This window comes from Coturnix japonica, chromosome 1 (genome assembly GCF_001577835.2).
Source record: "Coturnix japonica isolate 7356 chromosome 1, Coturnix japonica 2.1, whole genome shotgun sequence".
NCBI classification, from domain to species: Eukaryota; Metazoa; Chordata; class Aves; order Galliformes; family Phasianidae; genus Coturnix; species Coturnix japonica.
In genome coordinates, this window is record NC_029516.1 from 46,342,731 (window position 1) to 46,356,180 (window position 13,450).

Below are 13,450 nucleotides of genomic sequence, written 5' to 3' on the forward strand. Positions count from 1 at the left end.
ATAAATAAATAACCCCAATAAATTGTTACATTCCAAAAGCTGCTGTTGTCTGACTGTAAGAAACACTGAAGGTCACAGCCCCAAAGCGTTGCAATAAGCTGCAGGCCATTTCTTTGGCCTGGGAGGTGATCTGAGCTTTGTTGGTGGGAATAAGGAGGCTGGAAATAGAGGGATCGGGCACCGTGCATAGTGTGGTTCTGCATGTAGGGTGGGCTGAAGGCTCCGGGCTGGGCTGGGAGCACTGCGTTGGATCGCCCCATAGGGTGAATTATGGAATCATATCATAGAATGGCCTGGGTTGAAAAGGACCTCAAAGATCATCCCGTCTCAACCCCTCTGCTATGTGCAGGGTTGCCAACCACCAGAACCACATCCAGCCTGGCCTTGGATGTCTCCAGGGATGGAGCATCCACAGCCTCCTCGGGCAGCCTGTTCCGGTGTGTCACCTGTGTTTCCTGTGTGAAAAACTTATTCCTAAATCCCCAGCCTGAGGCCCCAACACTTTTTCCCATCCCACCCTTAGGTCATTCATGCCCCTTTGAGGTGGCTGCCTCCCAGAGACGCCATTTGGGCACTGATTGCAGACGGTAAATCTGCCTGAACTGCTCACTCCAGGCTGAAGCTGTCACTGCCACTCCATAGAGAGGTGGGTTAGGTTAGAATTAGGGTTAGGGTTAGGAGCCTTCCCATCTCAGTGTGTGGTTTGGGACTGGGTGTAATTGAGCTGATTGCTTCTTCCTCACTGCTCTTTTAGGATGAGAAGTAATGGTCTCAAGTTGCAGCAGGGGAAGTTCAGGTTGGATACTGGGGAAAACTTGTAAAGAGCGATGCTGCAGTGGCACAGGCTGCCCAGGGAGGTGGTGCAGTCACCATCCCTGGAGGTCTTCCAGAGCCGTGTGGATGTGGCACTGAGGGACGTGGTCAGTGGGCATGGTGGGGATGGGCTGGGGGTTGGACCAGGTGATCTTAGAGGTCTTTTCCAGCCTTAATGGTTCTGCGATTCCCCTTAATGCGCTGTACTGTGCACTCCGGTATTGAGCAAGGAGCAAGCAGGTGCTTGAGGTGCCCCATTTATATGACGGATGGGAAGAGAGGGCCGGCTGCACGCACCCGCTCCCCGGGCAGCCCCACGACTCCCTCGCATTGAGCCGCCCGGCGCTCCGGACCGCGGGCAATGCCGGCGCTGCCGCTCCCGTTCCCGGCGGAGCGGTGGGGGCGGCCCGGCGGCGGCGGCGGGGGCGGCGCGTGCGGCTCCGGCTGATATAAGCACGGCGCGGCGGGGCCCGGCGCCGGTGCTGCTGCTGCCGGTGGCATCTGCTTCTCCGGCTGCTGCCCGTCCCTCCGTCCACCCTTCCGTCCATCTATCCATCCGTCCAACCATCCATCCTTCCCTCCATCCCCTCCCTCCCTCCCCCCCGTCCCCGCTTTATTTTCTCGCCGTCCGCGGGCTCGGGCCCCCCACGCCGCTGCCACCCTGAAGTTTCTGGCGGTGCTGCTGGCGGCGGGCATGCTGGCTTTCCTGGGGGCCATCATCTGCATCATCGCCAGCGTCCACCCGGCGGGCACCGCCGCTCCCGCCGCTCCCACCGCCGCCGACAATGACTCGGCCGCCGCCGCGCTGCTCCCCGCCGCCGACAAGGGGCTGGGAGCGCTGCACGGCCCGGCCGAGGCTCTGGCCAGCGCCGGGCCTCGCCTGACGGGCTCGACGCCGCTGTTCAGCCGCTTCGTCTGCACCCCGCTGAGCGCCGAGTGCCCCGCGGCCGCCCCCGGCCCCGCCGCCGCCGCCGGCCCCGAAGAGCTGCTAGCGCTGCGCAGCGCCGCGGCACAGCTGCGCCGCACGGCGCTGGAGCAGAAGGAGCGCATCCGCATGGACCAGGAGACCATCCGCGAGCTGACGGGCAAGCTGAGCCGCTGCGAGGGCGGCCTCCACGCCGCTCCCCCCGCCGCCGGGCTCCGCGCCGCCCCCCGGCCCGGCACCATGGGGCACCCCCCCGCCGAGCCGCCCGCCGTGCGAGAGCTGGAGGAGGCCGTCCGCGCCCTGCAGGAGCGCATCGACCGGATCGAGGTGGGGAGGCCGGGGGGGGGGTCCCCCAAGCCCGCCCCCCCCAAACCTGCTTTTTCCCCACCCGGTGTTCCCACCACCCCTGGGAGCTTTGGGAAGGTCTTCGCTGCCCCCCTTCCCGGTGCCACGGTCCTTGCTCAGGGGATGGGGACGCCCTCGGTGCCCGCCCTTTGCCTCCCAGTCTATTCCCCCCATAGCAGGTGGTCCCGAGCATCACTTCCTGACCAGCCGCAGCCCAATGTGGGAACCGTGGACCGTGTCCAAATGCTGCCCTCCTGCACAGCCCCATCATGGCCATATAATGGGGCCCCTTGCAATGGAAAGTGTGAGCATAACCCCCCTATCTGGAGGGCTTGGAGAAACGGGAAAAACCCCAACCCACACCAAGCATCTCTGCCATGGTGTCAGCCCATCCTGCGGGTCCATTCCTTGGGGTTGGGATGGGTTCAGCAGCCAAACAAACCCTGGCAGGGGTCCTTGGTTACCTGGGGGCTGGCAGGGAGAAGTGGCCACACTGGGGGAACGGGTGCCCGGGGATGAAGTGGACAAGCTTTGGGCATGTGGGAGCTGCTTTTCTTGGGTCATTTCCCCCAGATGTGCTATTGCTCCAGGGACAATGTGTTGACCCCATGGCCACAGCCACCTGCCAGGAGCTTCACATCAACCTCAGTACCATCCCATCTGGTTCCCATTGCCATCCTGTTCCTTTCTGTTAGCACGGTGGCACCTTGAGAGCCAGTGCCCCTTGAACTTCATTAACCACACAGGGTTCAGGCAAGGGGATGGCAGAGGGTCATCAGTGCAGTCTGAGCCTCGTAAGACATAATGAGATTGAAATGGAGAGGTGTGGATGGAGGACATCTCCTTGGGGCTCTGGCCTGGGAGTGATGCTCTGGCTGTTGGAGGCAAAGCGATGGGTGTGGGTATGGGTACCCAAACACCAACAGCCCCAAGCAAGACCCAAGGGTGATGGAGACGTGCAGCTGGATTGGCTCCTCCAAGGGAAACCCCTGTCCATTGTGGCACGGTGGTGGGGGCATGGGGAGCTGTGCCAACATGAGACGGGCACACAAGTGGGGGAAGTGCCCAGCGATGGGCTCCACAGCGGGCATCTGTCCCCAGCGCTGCTCTCCCCACTTAGTTGAATGCGGCGGGAGGGGGGTAGCCACGGGGAACAGATTTGCCAATGCATTAGTAAATGAAGGCTCTGATCCCCTTACATAAATGAAAGTGCATTGTGCCCAACAATGAGTCCCTCCCGATCCCCCCCACAGCCGCTGACATTTCACGCGCTGAGCGCTACCTGGCAGCCTTCAATCTTTCTGTCGGCTCTTGGTGGCCAACGTGTGCCATCCACCTCCCCCGCTGCCCACTCCCCAGCTGCCCGCGTCGCGGCGGCAGATGGGAGCCCTCCCCACATTGGTAAATAACAGCTGCACGGCTATAATTAAGCGTTTGGCAAAGAACTGGGGGAGAAGCGTGCATGGAGGTGCTTATGGAGATGCAGCGCAGGCTGGGAGCTGGGGGGCTGAAATGGCCCCGTGTCCCCATGCCCCACTGGGGTGGTTGGCCTCAGGGATGGGGTGACTGGAGCTGTGGATGCCACCTGAACTCTTCCTTCCTGAGCATCCCTGGAGAAAGGTGGATGCCGGAACTGCCCCCCATGCACCCTCACCTTTGGTTTTGCTTTCCTCTTTGGTTTTCTTTGCAAAACCCACGGAGGGTTTTTGCCTCAGCTGTCCCTGCTAGAGGCTCTTCCAGAGCCCAGAGCTTTGCTGGCACTCGGCAGCACCTCCTCATTTCCAGCCTCAGCGTGCTCCTGGTCCAGGTCCATTTGTGCTCACGCCAACACCATCTCCTCGCTTCCTCTCCCTGCTTACTTCCCCCCACTGTTCCCATCCGTGGCTGCCACATCCTGCCTGCCCAAGCCTGGCTCAAATACAGGGAGGTGCTGACAGGGCATTGCCATCAGCCTCGGGGACTGGAGGTGTCCCCGAGTGCCACTGTTGACCCCGTTCCTCTTGGCACACATCCTGGCAGCTGGGGCTTTGCCAGCAGATGGGTGATGCCGGCTTACGTTGACAGAGAGCTACCTGCTGACCTGGCACGTGTGCACGCGCCCACACACATGAGCTGAGCTGGGCTAAGAGGATTGCTCAGCCGTGCCACAACAGCAAGCGAGCAGCAGGGCGACCTGAGCTCCCAAAAGTCATTGAGATCAACCAACGTGGCCAACCCCATTTTGTACCAGAGGCTGATAAGACAAAGCCCTTGGGCAAGATGCTGGGTCATGGTCCCCATAGTGTCATGGGTTGACATGGTCCCTTGGGCTCCACATGGTGTCATGGGTTGACATGTCATGATTTAACCTTCCATGCTGACATGATGTTGAATTTCACCCCACTGCCGAGCACAGCAGGAGCTGCCATCCCGCCCCAATGGTTCAGCACCCACCGCCCCGGCGCTCGCCCGCGATGCGCTGCACAGCAAGATGGAACAGCTGGAGGAGCAGCTCCTGGCCAAGATCCTCGCCCTGCAGAAGGAGCGGCACGCCGCCAACACTGACCGCAGCCAGCAGCAGCACGACATCGAGAAGGAGCTCAATGCCCTGCAGAACCGAGTGGCGGAGCTGGAGCACGGTGAGTGCTGCACAAGGGGAACCAAGGTGATGTGGGCTGACACTGACCTCAAGGGCAAACCCGGAGGAGCGTGGGATGGGCACCCTCACTCTTCACCCTCCACTTCTCCTATCTTTGGCATGCAGGAGCTCCAGTCTACAGCCCTCCTGATGCCTTCAAGGTGACCATCCCAGTGCAGAACAACTACATGTATGCCCGCATGAAGAAGAGCCTGCCGGAGCTCTATGCCTTCACCATCTGCATGTGGCTGAAGTCCAAGGCCTTGTCGGGGCTTGGCACCCCTTTCTCCTACTCTGTCCCCACCCAAGCCAATGAGATCGTGCTGCTGGAGTGGGGCAGCAATCCCCTGGAGCTTCTCATCAATGACAAGGTCAGCCCACCCTTCCCACTTTCCCTCCTTGGAAGTTGATTCCCCATCTCAGGAGGTGCTCAAGGCCAGGTTGGATGGGGCCTTGGGCAGCCTGACCTGGTGGCTGGCAGCCCTGCCCATATAAACCCAGCTTTACCTGGTGGGTTTTGATGGAGAGAAGCGACAGTTCTGAGTCTCTCAGTGAGGGACACTGGGGCCTATTGGCAGCCCCACTGAGTTCCATTCTCTTGCTTTCTACCCACAGGTTGCCCAGCTGCCGCTGAGCCTGAAGGACAAGGCCTGGCACCACGTCTGTGTGGCATGGACCACTCGTGATGGCAAGTGGTCAGCATACCAGGACGGTGAGCAGCGGGGCTCCGGCGAGAACCTGGCCTCCTGGCATGCCATCAAGCCACAGGGCGTCATCATCCTGGGCCAGGAGCAGGTACCTGCTGCAGCATACAGGTTGCTATGGGTGTGGTCATTTCCAAATGGAGTTTGGGTAGGGGCAGCCCCAAATGGGGCCTGGGGGTCCTGGGGGCTTTTGGGCTCGGATGTGGAGGCTCTCTGCCTGCTTGTCCAGCTCCCAGGTGTGCTTCTTGTTCTCAGCATCTTTTCCCTCTCCTGTCCCTCTTCACCTCCGCATGAATCCCTTCCTCCCCACCTCATCACCTTGTCCCCGCTCTGCTCCCATCCCCAGGACACGCTGGGTGGCCGCTTCGATGCCACGCAGGCCTTCGTGGGGGAGCTGGCCCACTTTGCCGTGTGGGACCACATGCTGGCACCAGCAGAGATCCTGGCCTTGGCCAACTGTACTTCACACCTGCAAGGCAACGTCATCCAGTGGGACGACCAGGCCGTCGAGGTCTTTGGAGGGGCCAGCAAGGCAGCCTTCACCGCCTGCGACGATGGGAGGAAGGCATGAATGGCACCTTCAGCTCCAGGCTGCCCTTCCAACCCTCCCAGATCAACGAGACCCTCTCACCACCACCACCACCCCATGATGGGGCGATGTTCGAGGCCTTCAGGGGAGGTCCCACGGCAGCCCCTCGCCCCTCCTGCCCCTCACCTTGCCCTGTTTTGTTTTGGGCCTCGGGCACTGGGGACGTGGAGGGGCTGGGAGTGGGACATCCCCTACACTTCTTTATTTTCATCACCCTGACGTCTGGTTTGGTGAGCCTGCTCCCTCTGAGCCCCTCTTCCCCATCAGCCATTCTCTGGCACCATCCTCTCCCCATAGGATGAAAAGAGCCCTGTGAGGGGGACCTATCTGTTTTATTTTAAGCCTTCCTTGTACCACAAAAGGAAGGAAAAGAGGAGCAGAGACTTGTCCTTGCGCACCCAGCCCTAGTCGGGATGGAGGAAATGAAGCAAAAGTGAGGAAAAGGGGCATGGGGAGAGGTGTGCCTCCCCCCCCCCACCAGCCTTTTGGGGCTGAGCTGCTTGCAGGGGTGCTGGCCTCACCTGTGCCTTGGCCCTGCTATGAGCTGGCTGGGGTTGGGGATGCTGGTGTCCTCATAGAGTGCCTGAGGATGCAATGTTTCCGTGCTGGTGTCTCAATATGTCTGTGCTGGGGGTATCTTGGGGGAGTCTCACAGTGTGATGTCCAGCTTCCAGCACTCCTCTAAGCCCACCATGTCCCACTTTGCACCTCCTGCCTGGGGACCGGGGTGCAGAGGGGACAGCCCACTAGGGTGGGGGGATGCCGTGGGGATGCAGCGCGGCCCCTGTGCCAACTGGGAAACACTGTGATCTTCATGCCACCCCCAACCCCCAAGTTGCTCGCTTGCGCGTGGCCGTGTCGTGTTGGGACATTTCTTTTGTAACGCTGGCTGTGGGCAATAAACGTGGCGTGTCTGTCGGAGCCTCGTGGGGCTGCAAACCTGGTGGAAGAAGAAGGCAAAAATCCCCATGGGTGCTGGGTATATGCCTGGAGGGAGGCAGCAGGCTCTGGGAGCTCAGGGCTGCAGGATGCTCATCCCCTCTTGGTTTCCATCCCGACAAGCAGGAATAGGAGTGATATGTAGGGAAACCGAGGCTGCAGCCTTCTCCAGGTGCTCCTGTTGAGGGGGGCTGTGAAGATGCCAAGCCATACCAAGTAGTTTCCCAGTCACTCTGTGGGTACATCATACCGGGACACAACAGCAGCTCTCCCCTTAGGCTCTCTCCTGGGGGCTTGGAGGCAATCGGGCTGCACGGGGGACATAAGAAGGCTATAATTTACCCAGGCATTTTAAAGGCTTATGGCAAACTCCTCCGAATAAGGCTCTTAAGGAAATGAAGTCATTATGGAGAGATTAAAAACTAGTTAAGAGGCAGGAAATCAAGAATGGGAATAAATATTTGATTTCCATCCTCAGTGAGGCCTCAGCCCTGACGTTCTGTGGCTGCGTGTTCTGTATCTGGGTGGAGAAGAAGAGAAGCAAGGTGTAGGTTTTGGTTATCTGAGCCCCACAAGAAGCAAAAACCTGCTGCAGACTGGCTGGTCAGGGAGATGGCAGGAGGTGAAAAAAATCAATGGGGTTGCAAAGAGTAATTGCAATGGCTTACAGATGCCGCTGGCTTCTAAATGAAGCAGAGCCACTGAGGGAAAGAGCTGTGTCTCTCTGAGGGCAGCTTGCTGGAAAACAATGCTTTGTGCATGGAGACAAGGGAAAACAGGATGGTTCTTGTTAATGAAGGAGAGGTGTAACAGCTGTGTTGAGAGTGTGCTGCAGCCTGGCACCTCTTCCTAAAAGAGGGATTGAAACAAAGACATATGGGATGCTGACACTATTAATTATGAGGGTCTGAAGCCATTAATTACAAGGCTTGAGGAGGAAACGCCATAATTCCCAAGCTGGGAGCTGGGCTGCATGTATCCCAGTGGGTGCCACCACGATGAGCCCACTTTGCCCTAACAATGGGGGGCTGCTCTAATTGCCTCCACGTCCTCCCGCAGGCAGGAAGGCTCGGCAGGATGCTTCAGCAGGGCTGTGCTGCGGTGACACTATCTATCACTGCCTGTGTCCCCATTTCCCAGCCAACAATGGGCACTGCAATGCAACCTGATGCTGCCGTGCATCGGTGGCACACTGTTGTTTGAGCAGCCAAGAGGTGCGAATTCAGGCTTTGCTAAACAGTGCCAGGGTTTCCCATAGGGAACATTTCCCCCACCTTCCCCACCCTTTCCCTGGGCCTACACCGATCAAAACCAAAGCACAATTAATTGCAGGCAACATGACGCTCACGCTCTGATACAACACACAGCCTCAGACAGAGCTCGCGCCGACTCGCTGCTTCCCAGCAAAAGTGGGTGAACTACACAGGGATTAAAGCATTAAAAAAAGCACAGAAAGAATACGGTGCTTGAAAGCGCTGCATCCCCAGAGAGATTAGAGGAGCTGCCTGGAGATAGAGTAATGATGGAAAGATCTTCTTCCCAGAGATTCTGGTCCTAATTATCTCCTTTGCACGCACACACACACACACAAAAGGATGATCTCCCAGCTTTTATCTTTCTCTCGATGGTTTTAGTGCCTGGTTGCAAGAGGCCCATGCTTGCAAAGGAGAAAAAGGAGAAGGAATCGGCCTCGACTGCAGCTGTCATGGGGAGAGGGGACAGCAGGCAGGTGAAGGCAAAGGGAAGAGAAATGATCACTGCAGCACTGTCAGGGGAACAGCCCTGGGCTCTGCTTGGATGGATGTGTGTTGGGTGAGTGGGAGGACATTTAACACACACATCAACAGGACACCGTGCCAACAGCCTGGCCTTGGACCTGTCCTGTGTGACAAGGATATGCTATTGTCAGCTGACAATAGCAGGACATGGGGAAATGGTTTTAAGTTGAAAGAGGGAAGATTTAGGTTGGATGTTAGGGGGAAGTTCTTCACTAGGAGAGTGGTTAGGCCCTGGAACAGGCTGCCCAGGGAGGTTGTGGATGCCCCGTCCTTGGAGGTGTTCAAGACCAGGTTGGACGGGGCCCTGGGCAACCTGATCTAGTAAATGTGTATGTTTGGTGGCCCTGCCAGGCAGGGGGGTTGGAACTACATGATCCTTGAGGTCCCTTCCAACCCGGGTCATTCTGTGATTCTGTGATATGCCCTGATGGAGTCCCAGCCATCACTTGGTGGTCTGGGAGTAGAAAGCGTGATCTTAGAGCTGGATTTTCCTTCACTTGTGTTTATTTTAGACTGAGATTTTGGGCCTGTGAGAACCTAACGCGGCTCCAAACGCAAGGTGTTGCACCTGGGTAATGTTAACCCCCCCCCACACACACACGCACACACACACACACTCTGTGGTACGGCACAGGCACGCCGCGGACACCCCACCGCCGCGCGGGCCCAAGCCCCGCAGCCAATAGGGTGAGCCGGGCTGCGCGCTGTCAACCAATAGGCGATGGGGAGGCGGGGCTTCCGGCGGCGGTTGCTAAGGCAGCCGGAGCTTTTCCTTAGTAACCGGTGCGGGCCGCGGTGGCGGTGTAGGTGAGGCCGCGCTCCGCTCCTGGGCCTCCTTCCCTTCCCTTCCTCCCTGCTGCTCTCTGGGCTCTGGAGCTCAGGCCGGGGCTGTGCCGTGTCTTCCCGAGCCACCACAGTCAGGCTGCCCCTAGGCCGCCTCCCCGCCCCGTGGAAGCGCGGTGTGCTCGGAGCGGGCTGTCGTACTCAGGCTATGGTTGGCTGATGGGCCTGGAACGGCGGCCTAATGTTTGAATGCAAAGCTTTCTTCTTGTCTCCTATTTATTGTTTGTTTGTTTTTAAGCAGTGTCCTCTGGGCCGACAACCTTCCTCTTGTAGAGCTACTCTCTGAGCCATCTGCACTGCAGTGCCTTGCTGAGCTCCATCCCGGCCCTCTGCCCCTTCCCGGGGTCGCTGGGGAAAGACCATGGCCGACACTGGGGAGGGGAAGAAGGAGGAAGCCGATTATAAAAGACTGCACAGCTTTCCGCTGATTAGGGTAAGAAGGAAGATGGGTTATGTGTTTACTGCTGTAACTGATATGCAGTGCTACCTTTGTTCTTCACCGCTTTCCGAAACAAGATTTCTCCCACTGACAGCTGCTGTGGGAACCTGTACCCTCGCCGTTCCCTATGGGGATCTCAGTCACCACCATTTCTTCTGCCTGTCCGTCAGGCAAGGAAATCAGTCAGCCAGGGGAGTGTGGCACAAAGCAGTCATCTAATGTTCCACACATGCTGCCTTTGAAGCCCTCTGCTCGCGTTGCTGAATACAATTTGTTTTTATTCTGTTTAGAGGAGGAGGAATAAATGATCTTAGCCAGCCAGATAGTGAAAAAGACTGTATCATTTAGATTTCTGTTATAGCAGCAGTTAAGGACGGTTCAAGCAGTATTGTCTTTCTCTTCATCTTAGCACTGAAAAACTAGTGATAGTGTTTATCTCCTCCCTTAAGCTCTGCTTGCTTTATGCTAGTCTTAAATTTTAGAACAGAACAATTCTGCATGGACTGGGACAAAGGAAAGAATGCACAGACAGTAAAGTAATATGCCATTTTCATGTTAATCATACTAATGCTTGGTGTTCTGACGAGCCTATATCGCTAATGATGCCCTGCTTTAAGCTGACAGTGAATGTCACATGAAGTAGCTGCCCTGTGTCCATGCCAGCAGCCTAAGCTCCATGACAGCATAGGCAACATAAGGGCTGTTTTTTGTTGTCTTCTGTCTAGCCTTTATTTTTCTGTTCAGTTCTCTTTCTTGTTTGCTCTCTGCAGCACACAGACATGCCGGAGGAGATGCGTGTAGAGGCCATGGAGCTGTGTGTCACAGCATGTGAGAAATATGCCACGAACAATGAGGTATGAGTTGAATCCGTCAGGCCAACCTTCCGTTGCTGCAGCTCAAAGAATCTGCAGGAGCAGGGCTGGAGCTGTAGGGCACAGTCGAGTCACATACTGACAGATTACTCAGTTTCTGTACTGAGCAAGGGCAGAAAGAGACAGCTTGGCTAGATCTCAGATTTAGTTGCTTTCGTGAGTGATATCTGTACTAGCTCTTTGCTTTCGTGCAGGAAGCAAAGATGAGTCACAGAGTGAAGCCGCCTCACAAACCTTATCTCCTTCCTTCCCTGTGAGCTTCCTCTTTGTTCATAAAATGTCCTGTCTGTCCTGGGGGCCTGTGTCACAACTATGTGGAGAGGGGCCTGTCCCAAAATATGGGTCCATTTGTCAGTGTTGAGCAAGATCATCCCCATCGGGGCAGGGAGGAGACTCTTATTTTGGAAAGGAGCAAATTAAGCTCTTTGAACCTTTAGGTACAGACTGTTCAGTCTTCCCTGTCAGCTTTCAGCCTCTCGAATGAAATTGCACGTAGATGGGGTGTGATGGAGGAGCTTCGGTCTTTTGAAAAATTGCCCTCATCTTTGAGATATAAAGATGAATGAGAACAGGCTTGATCAATGGGTAGGACACAAATTGCTTGTGCTAGAGGAGCTCTGTGCTGCAGGGAGGCAAAGCTTCAGAGCAGAAGATTCCTTCTGTCCCCTCATTCCTGAGACACCAAGTGTCACTGAAAAATCTCCCATTCTCCTTTTCTAGACCTAACGGGGTGTGATCTTAGAGAAGCAAGCCTTCTAAAAGTCAGCCTAGTTTCATTGTTTAGGTAATTAGCTGAAATATATATATATATATATAAATGGACTCATGTAAAAATAGCTGCAGCTTAGTGACCTGAATCTCCTATCATGCTCAGTGTGCCCAGGGTAACTCCACCACCATCAAAAACAGAGCTCTCGCTTCTCTCTGGCTGTGTGAATGAGAAAATGATTGCTAGATGTAGTTGTTTAATTTCTCCTAGCTGCTGTGTTGGAGCTTGCTGCAAACAGTAAGCTGCCTTACCCTTTGGCACAGCCCTGAGGAGCTTCTGGTTGCTCAGCAGAGCTACTATACCTGTTGTCTGTGGCTTGAGTACTGTATTAGAGAGGAATAGCAGCGGGATGTTTGCGTGGAAACTTGCTGCTTGCTGTGTCTCACTCTACACTTCCCTTCATTCTCCAGAGTGCTGCCAAGATGATCAAAGAGATGATGGACAAGAAATTTGGATCCTCCTGGCACGTGGTGATTGGGGAAGGGTTTGGCTTTGAGATCACTCACGAGGTGAAGAATCTGCTGTACATGTTCTTTGGTGGCAGCCTGGCTGTGTGTGTCTGGAAGTGCTCCTGACATCTGGCTGGGTCCCAGACTCGCTGCATACAGGAGATTTCTTCCTTCACAGATTTTATACAATGTGGAGGTGGGGCTTTATTTTTAATAGTTAAAACGTCAAGATTTCTTTCCATACTGACATAACGGTTCCATGGGATGCATATATCTGGGGTGTGTGTGTGTGTGTGTGTGTAACTTGCTAAACCTGTCCTCACTCGTGGAATTTCTGATCTGTCTGTGGCTCTTTCCTTGGTGTTTGAGCCTAAGCAAGAAGGAGGTGGTTAAATAGGTAATCTCGTGACACGCCATGCAGCAGCACTAGGAGGGGGAAGAGGAAGAAAAAAAGGTGCTATTTAGCCCTGTGTTTTCTCCTCCCACTTGTTCTACATTGTGTCCTCTCTTCTCTGCCTCCCCAGCTATGTGTGGTATGGTTCTGACCAGTGCATCTTTCCTCCCTCTTAACAGCACCACCTTCCTCCCTTCTAAATGGCCACACAGAACTGGCTGCGTCAAGGGTGTCCCTTCAGGTTGTCCGTGGAGGTGTTAGCTGTGGGGAATTAGGCTTGTTTTACCCTTTTCTGCTTGATTTGGGAGGACAGCTGAGCTGCCTGGATGTAGGAGGCTGCTATGCAAGCTACCCCCTCCTTTCTCACCCACTGCACGCTGAGATGGCATTGAAACACAGGCGGCTGTCGATGCCTGGGGAGTGGGTGAGAACTCTTCGTACAGCTTGAATGCCTCCCTGTCAGTTCCTGGGGGTGTTGCGAGTGCTGTGTACTTTCAGCATCTTGTTTGGAGGCTGGTAGGGGAAGGAGGTGCCGTGTGAGATACCACTTGGTCATCAGAAACCTAACGTCCTTTGGGACTTGCTTTTTTAGCCTGTTTCTTCTTTTAAAGCTGTCAGTGTTGGAGGATGGAGCGAACGCAATTGTATGTTACGTACATGGCTTATTTATATAAATCTGGGGAACTGTGTTTTTTACAATAAAAAAAAAATAGTAAATTGTCCTTTTCTGTGTTTGTTCTAAAGTAAAAACCCAATGAAAGTAGTTCAGGAAACATGGAAGTAAGTGAGGAATGATGTAGCTCAGGCAACAGCCGATGGTGGGTATCCACCCTGCTTCCTTCCTGGGTGACTCCAAGGCAGCAGGGAAGCACTCTCATCCTTCCCATGCGATTCCTTTTGTTGCTGCAAGGTTGCCAGGTCCACGGTGCAGCTGACCCAGGTCCTCTGTGGGAGTAGCATCAAGGGAGTGTACC

At 55.6% G+C, this 13,450-nt stretch overlaps 2 protein-coding genes across 3 annotated transcripts; both read left to right on the forward strand.

The window, feature by feature from the left end:
* The first annotated feature begins 1,270 nt into the window (after nucleotides 1–1,270).
* NPTXR (neuronal pentraxin receptor) lies at nucleotides 1,271–6,914 on the forward strand. The gene is made up of 5 exons (XM_032444755.1): nucleotides 1,271–2,065; nucleotides 4,479–4,701; nucleotides 4,827–5,071; nucleotides 5,316–5,495; nucleotides 5,751–6,914. The coding sequence occupies exons 1-5, from the start codon at nucleotides 1,508–1,510 to the stop codon at nucleotides 5,973–5,975; spliced, it is 1,431 nt and encodes a 476-aa protein (XP_032300646.1). The 5' UTR covers nucleotides 1,271–1,507; the 3' UTR covers nucleotides 5,976–6,914.
* A 2,506-nt stretch (nucleotides 6,915–9,420) lies between these two features.
* DNAL4 (dynein axonemal light chain 4) lies at nucleotides 9,421–13,198 on the forward strand. 2 transcript variants are annotated; one of them, XM_015863343.2, is made up of 4 exons: nucleotides 9,421–9,517; nucleotides 9,795–9,986; nucleotides 10,763–10,846; nucleotides 12,044–13,198. In XM_015863343.2, exons 2-4 carry the CDS (start codon nucleotides 9,915–9,917, stop codon nucleotides 12,206–12,208), a joined length of 321 nt encoding a protein of 106 aa, XP_015718829.1. In that variant the 5' UTR covers nucleotides 9,421–9,517; nucleotides 9,795–9,914; the 3' UTR covers nucleotides 12,209–13,198. The 2 variants fall into 2 exon arrangements, with proteins under 2 accessions (XP_015718829.1, XP_015718838.1); XM_015863352.2 differs by having other exon boundaries at nucleotides 9,429–9,517; nucleotides 9,792–9,986.
* The last annotated feature ends 252 nt before the right edge of the window (nucleotides 13,199–13,450 follow it).

What these genes read in the sequence shown, in the direction of transcription:
- NPTXR (XM_032444755.1), top strand. Translation starts at nt 1,508, where the DNA reads ATGCTGGCTTTCCTGGGGGCCATCATCTGCATCATCGCCAGCGTCCAC. An exon ending in AGTGGCGGAGCTGGAGCACG is followed by an intron (nt 4,702 to 4,826) that starts GTGAGTGCTGCA and finishes TTTGGCATGCAG; the next exon opens with GAGCTCCAGTCTACAGCCCT. An exon ending in TCATCCTGGGCCAGGAGCAG is followed by an intron (nt 5,496 to 5,750) that starts GTACCTGCTGCA and finishes TCCCATCCCCAG; the next exon opens with GACACGCTGGGTGGCCGCTT.
- DNAL4 (XM_015863343.2), top strand. Translation starts at nt 9,915, where the DNA reads ATGGCCGACACTGGGGAGGGGAAGAAGGAGGAAGCCGATTATAAAAGA. An exon ending in ACAGCTTTCCGCTGATTAGG is followed by an intron (nt 9,987 to 10,762) that starts GTAAGAAGGAAG and finishes TGCTCTCTGCAG; the next exon opens with CACACAGACATGCCGGAGGA. An exon ending in AATATGCCACGAACAATGAG is followed by an intron (nt 10,847 to 12,043) that starts GTATGAGTTGAA and finishes TTCATTCTCCAG; the next exon opens with AGTGCTGCCAAGATGATCAA.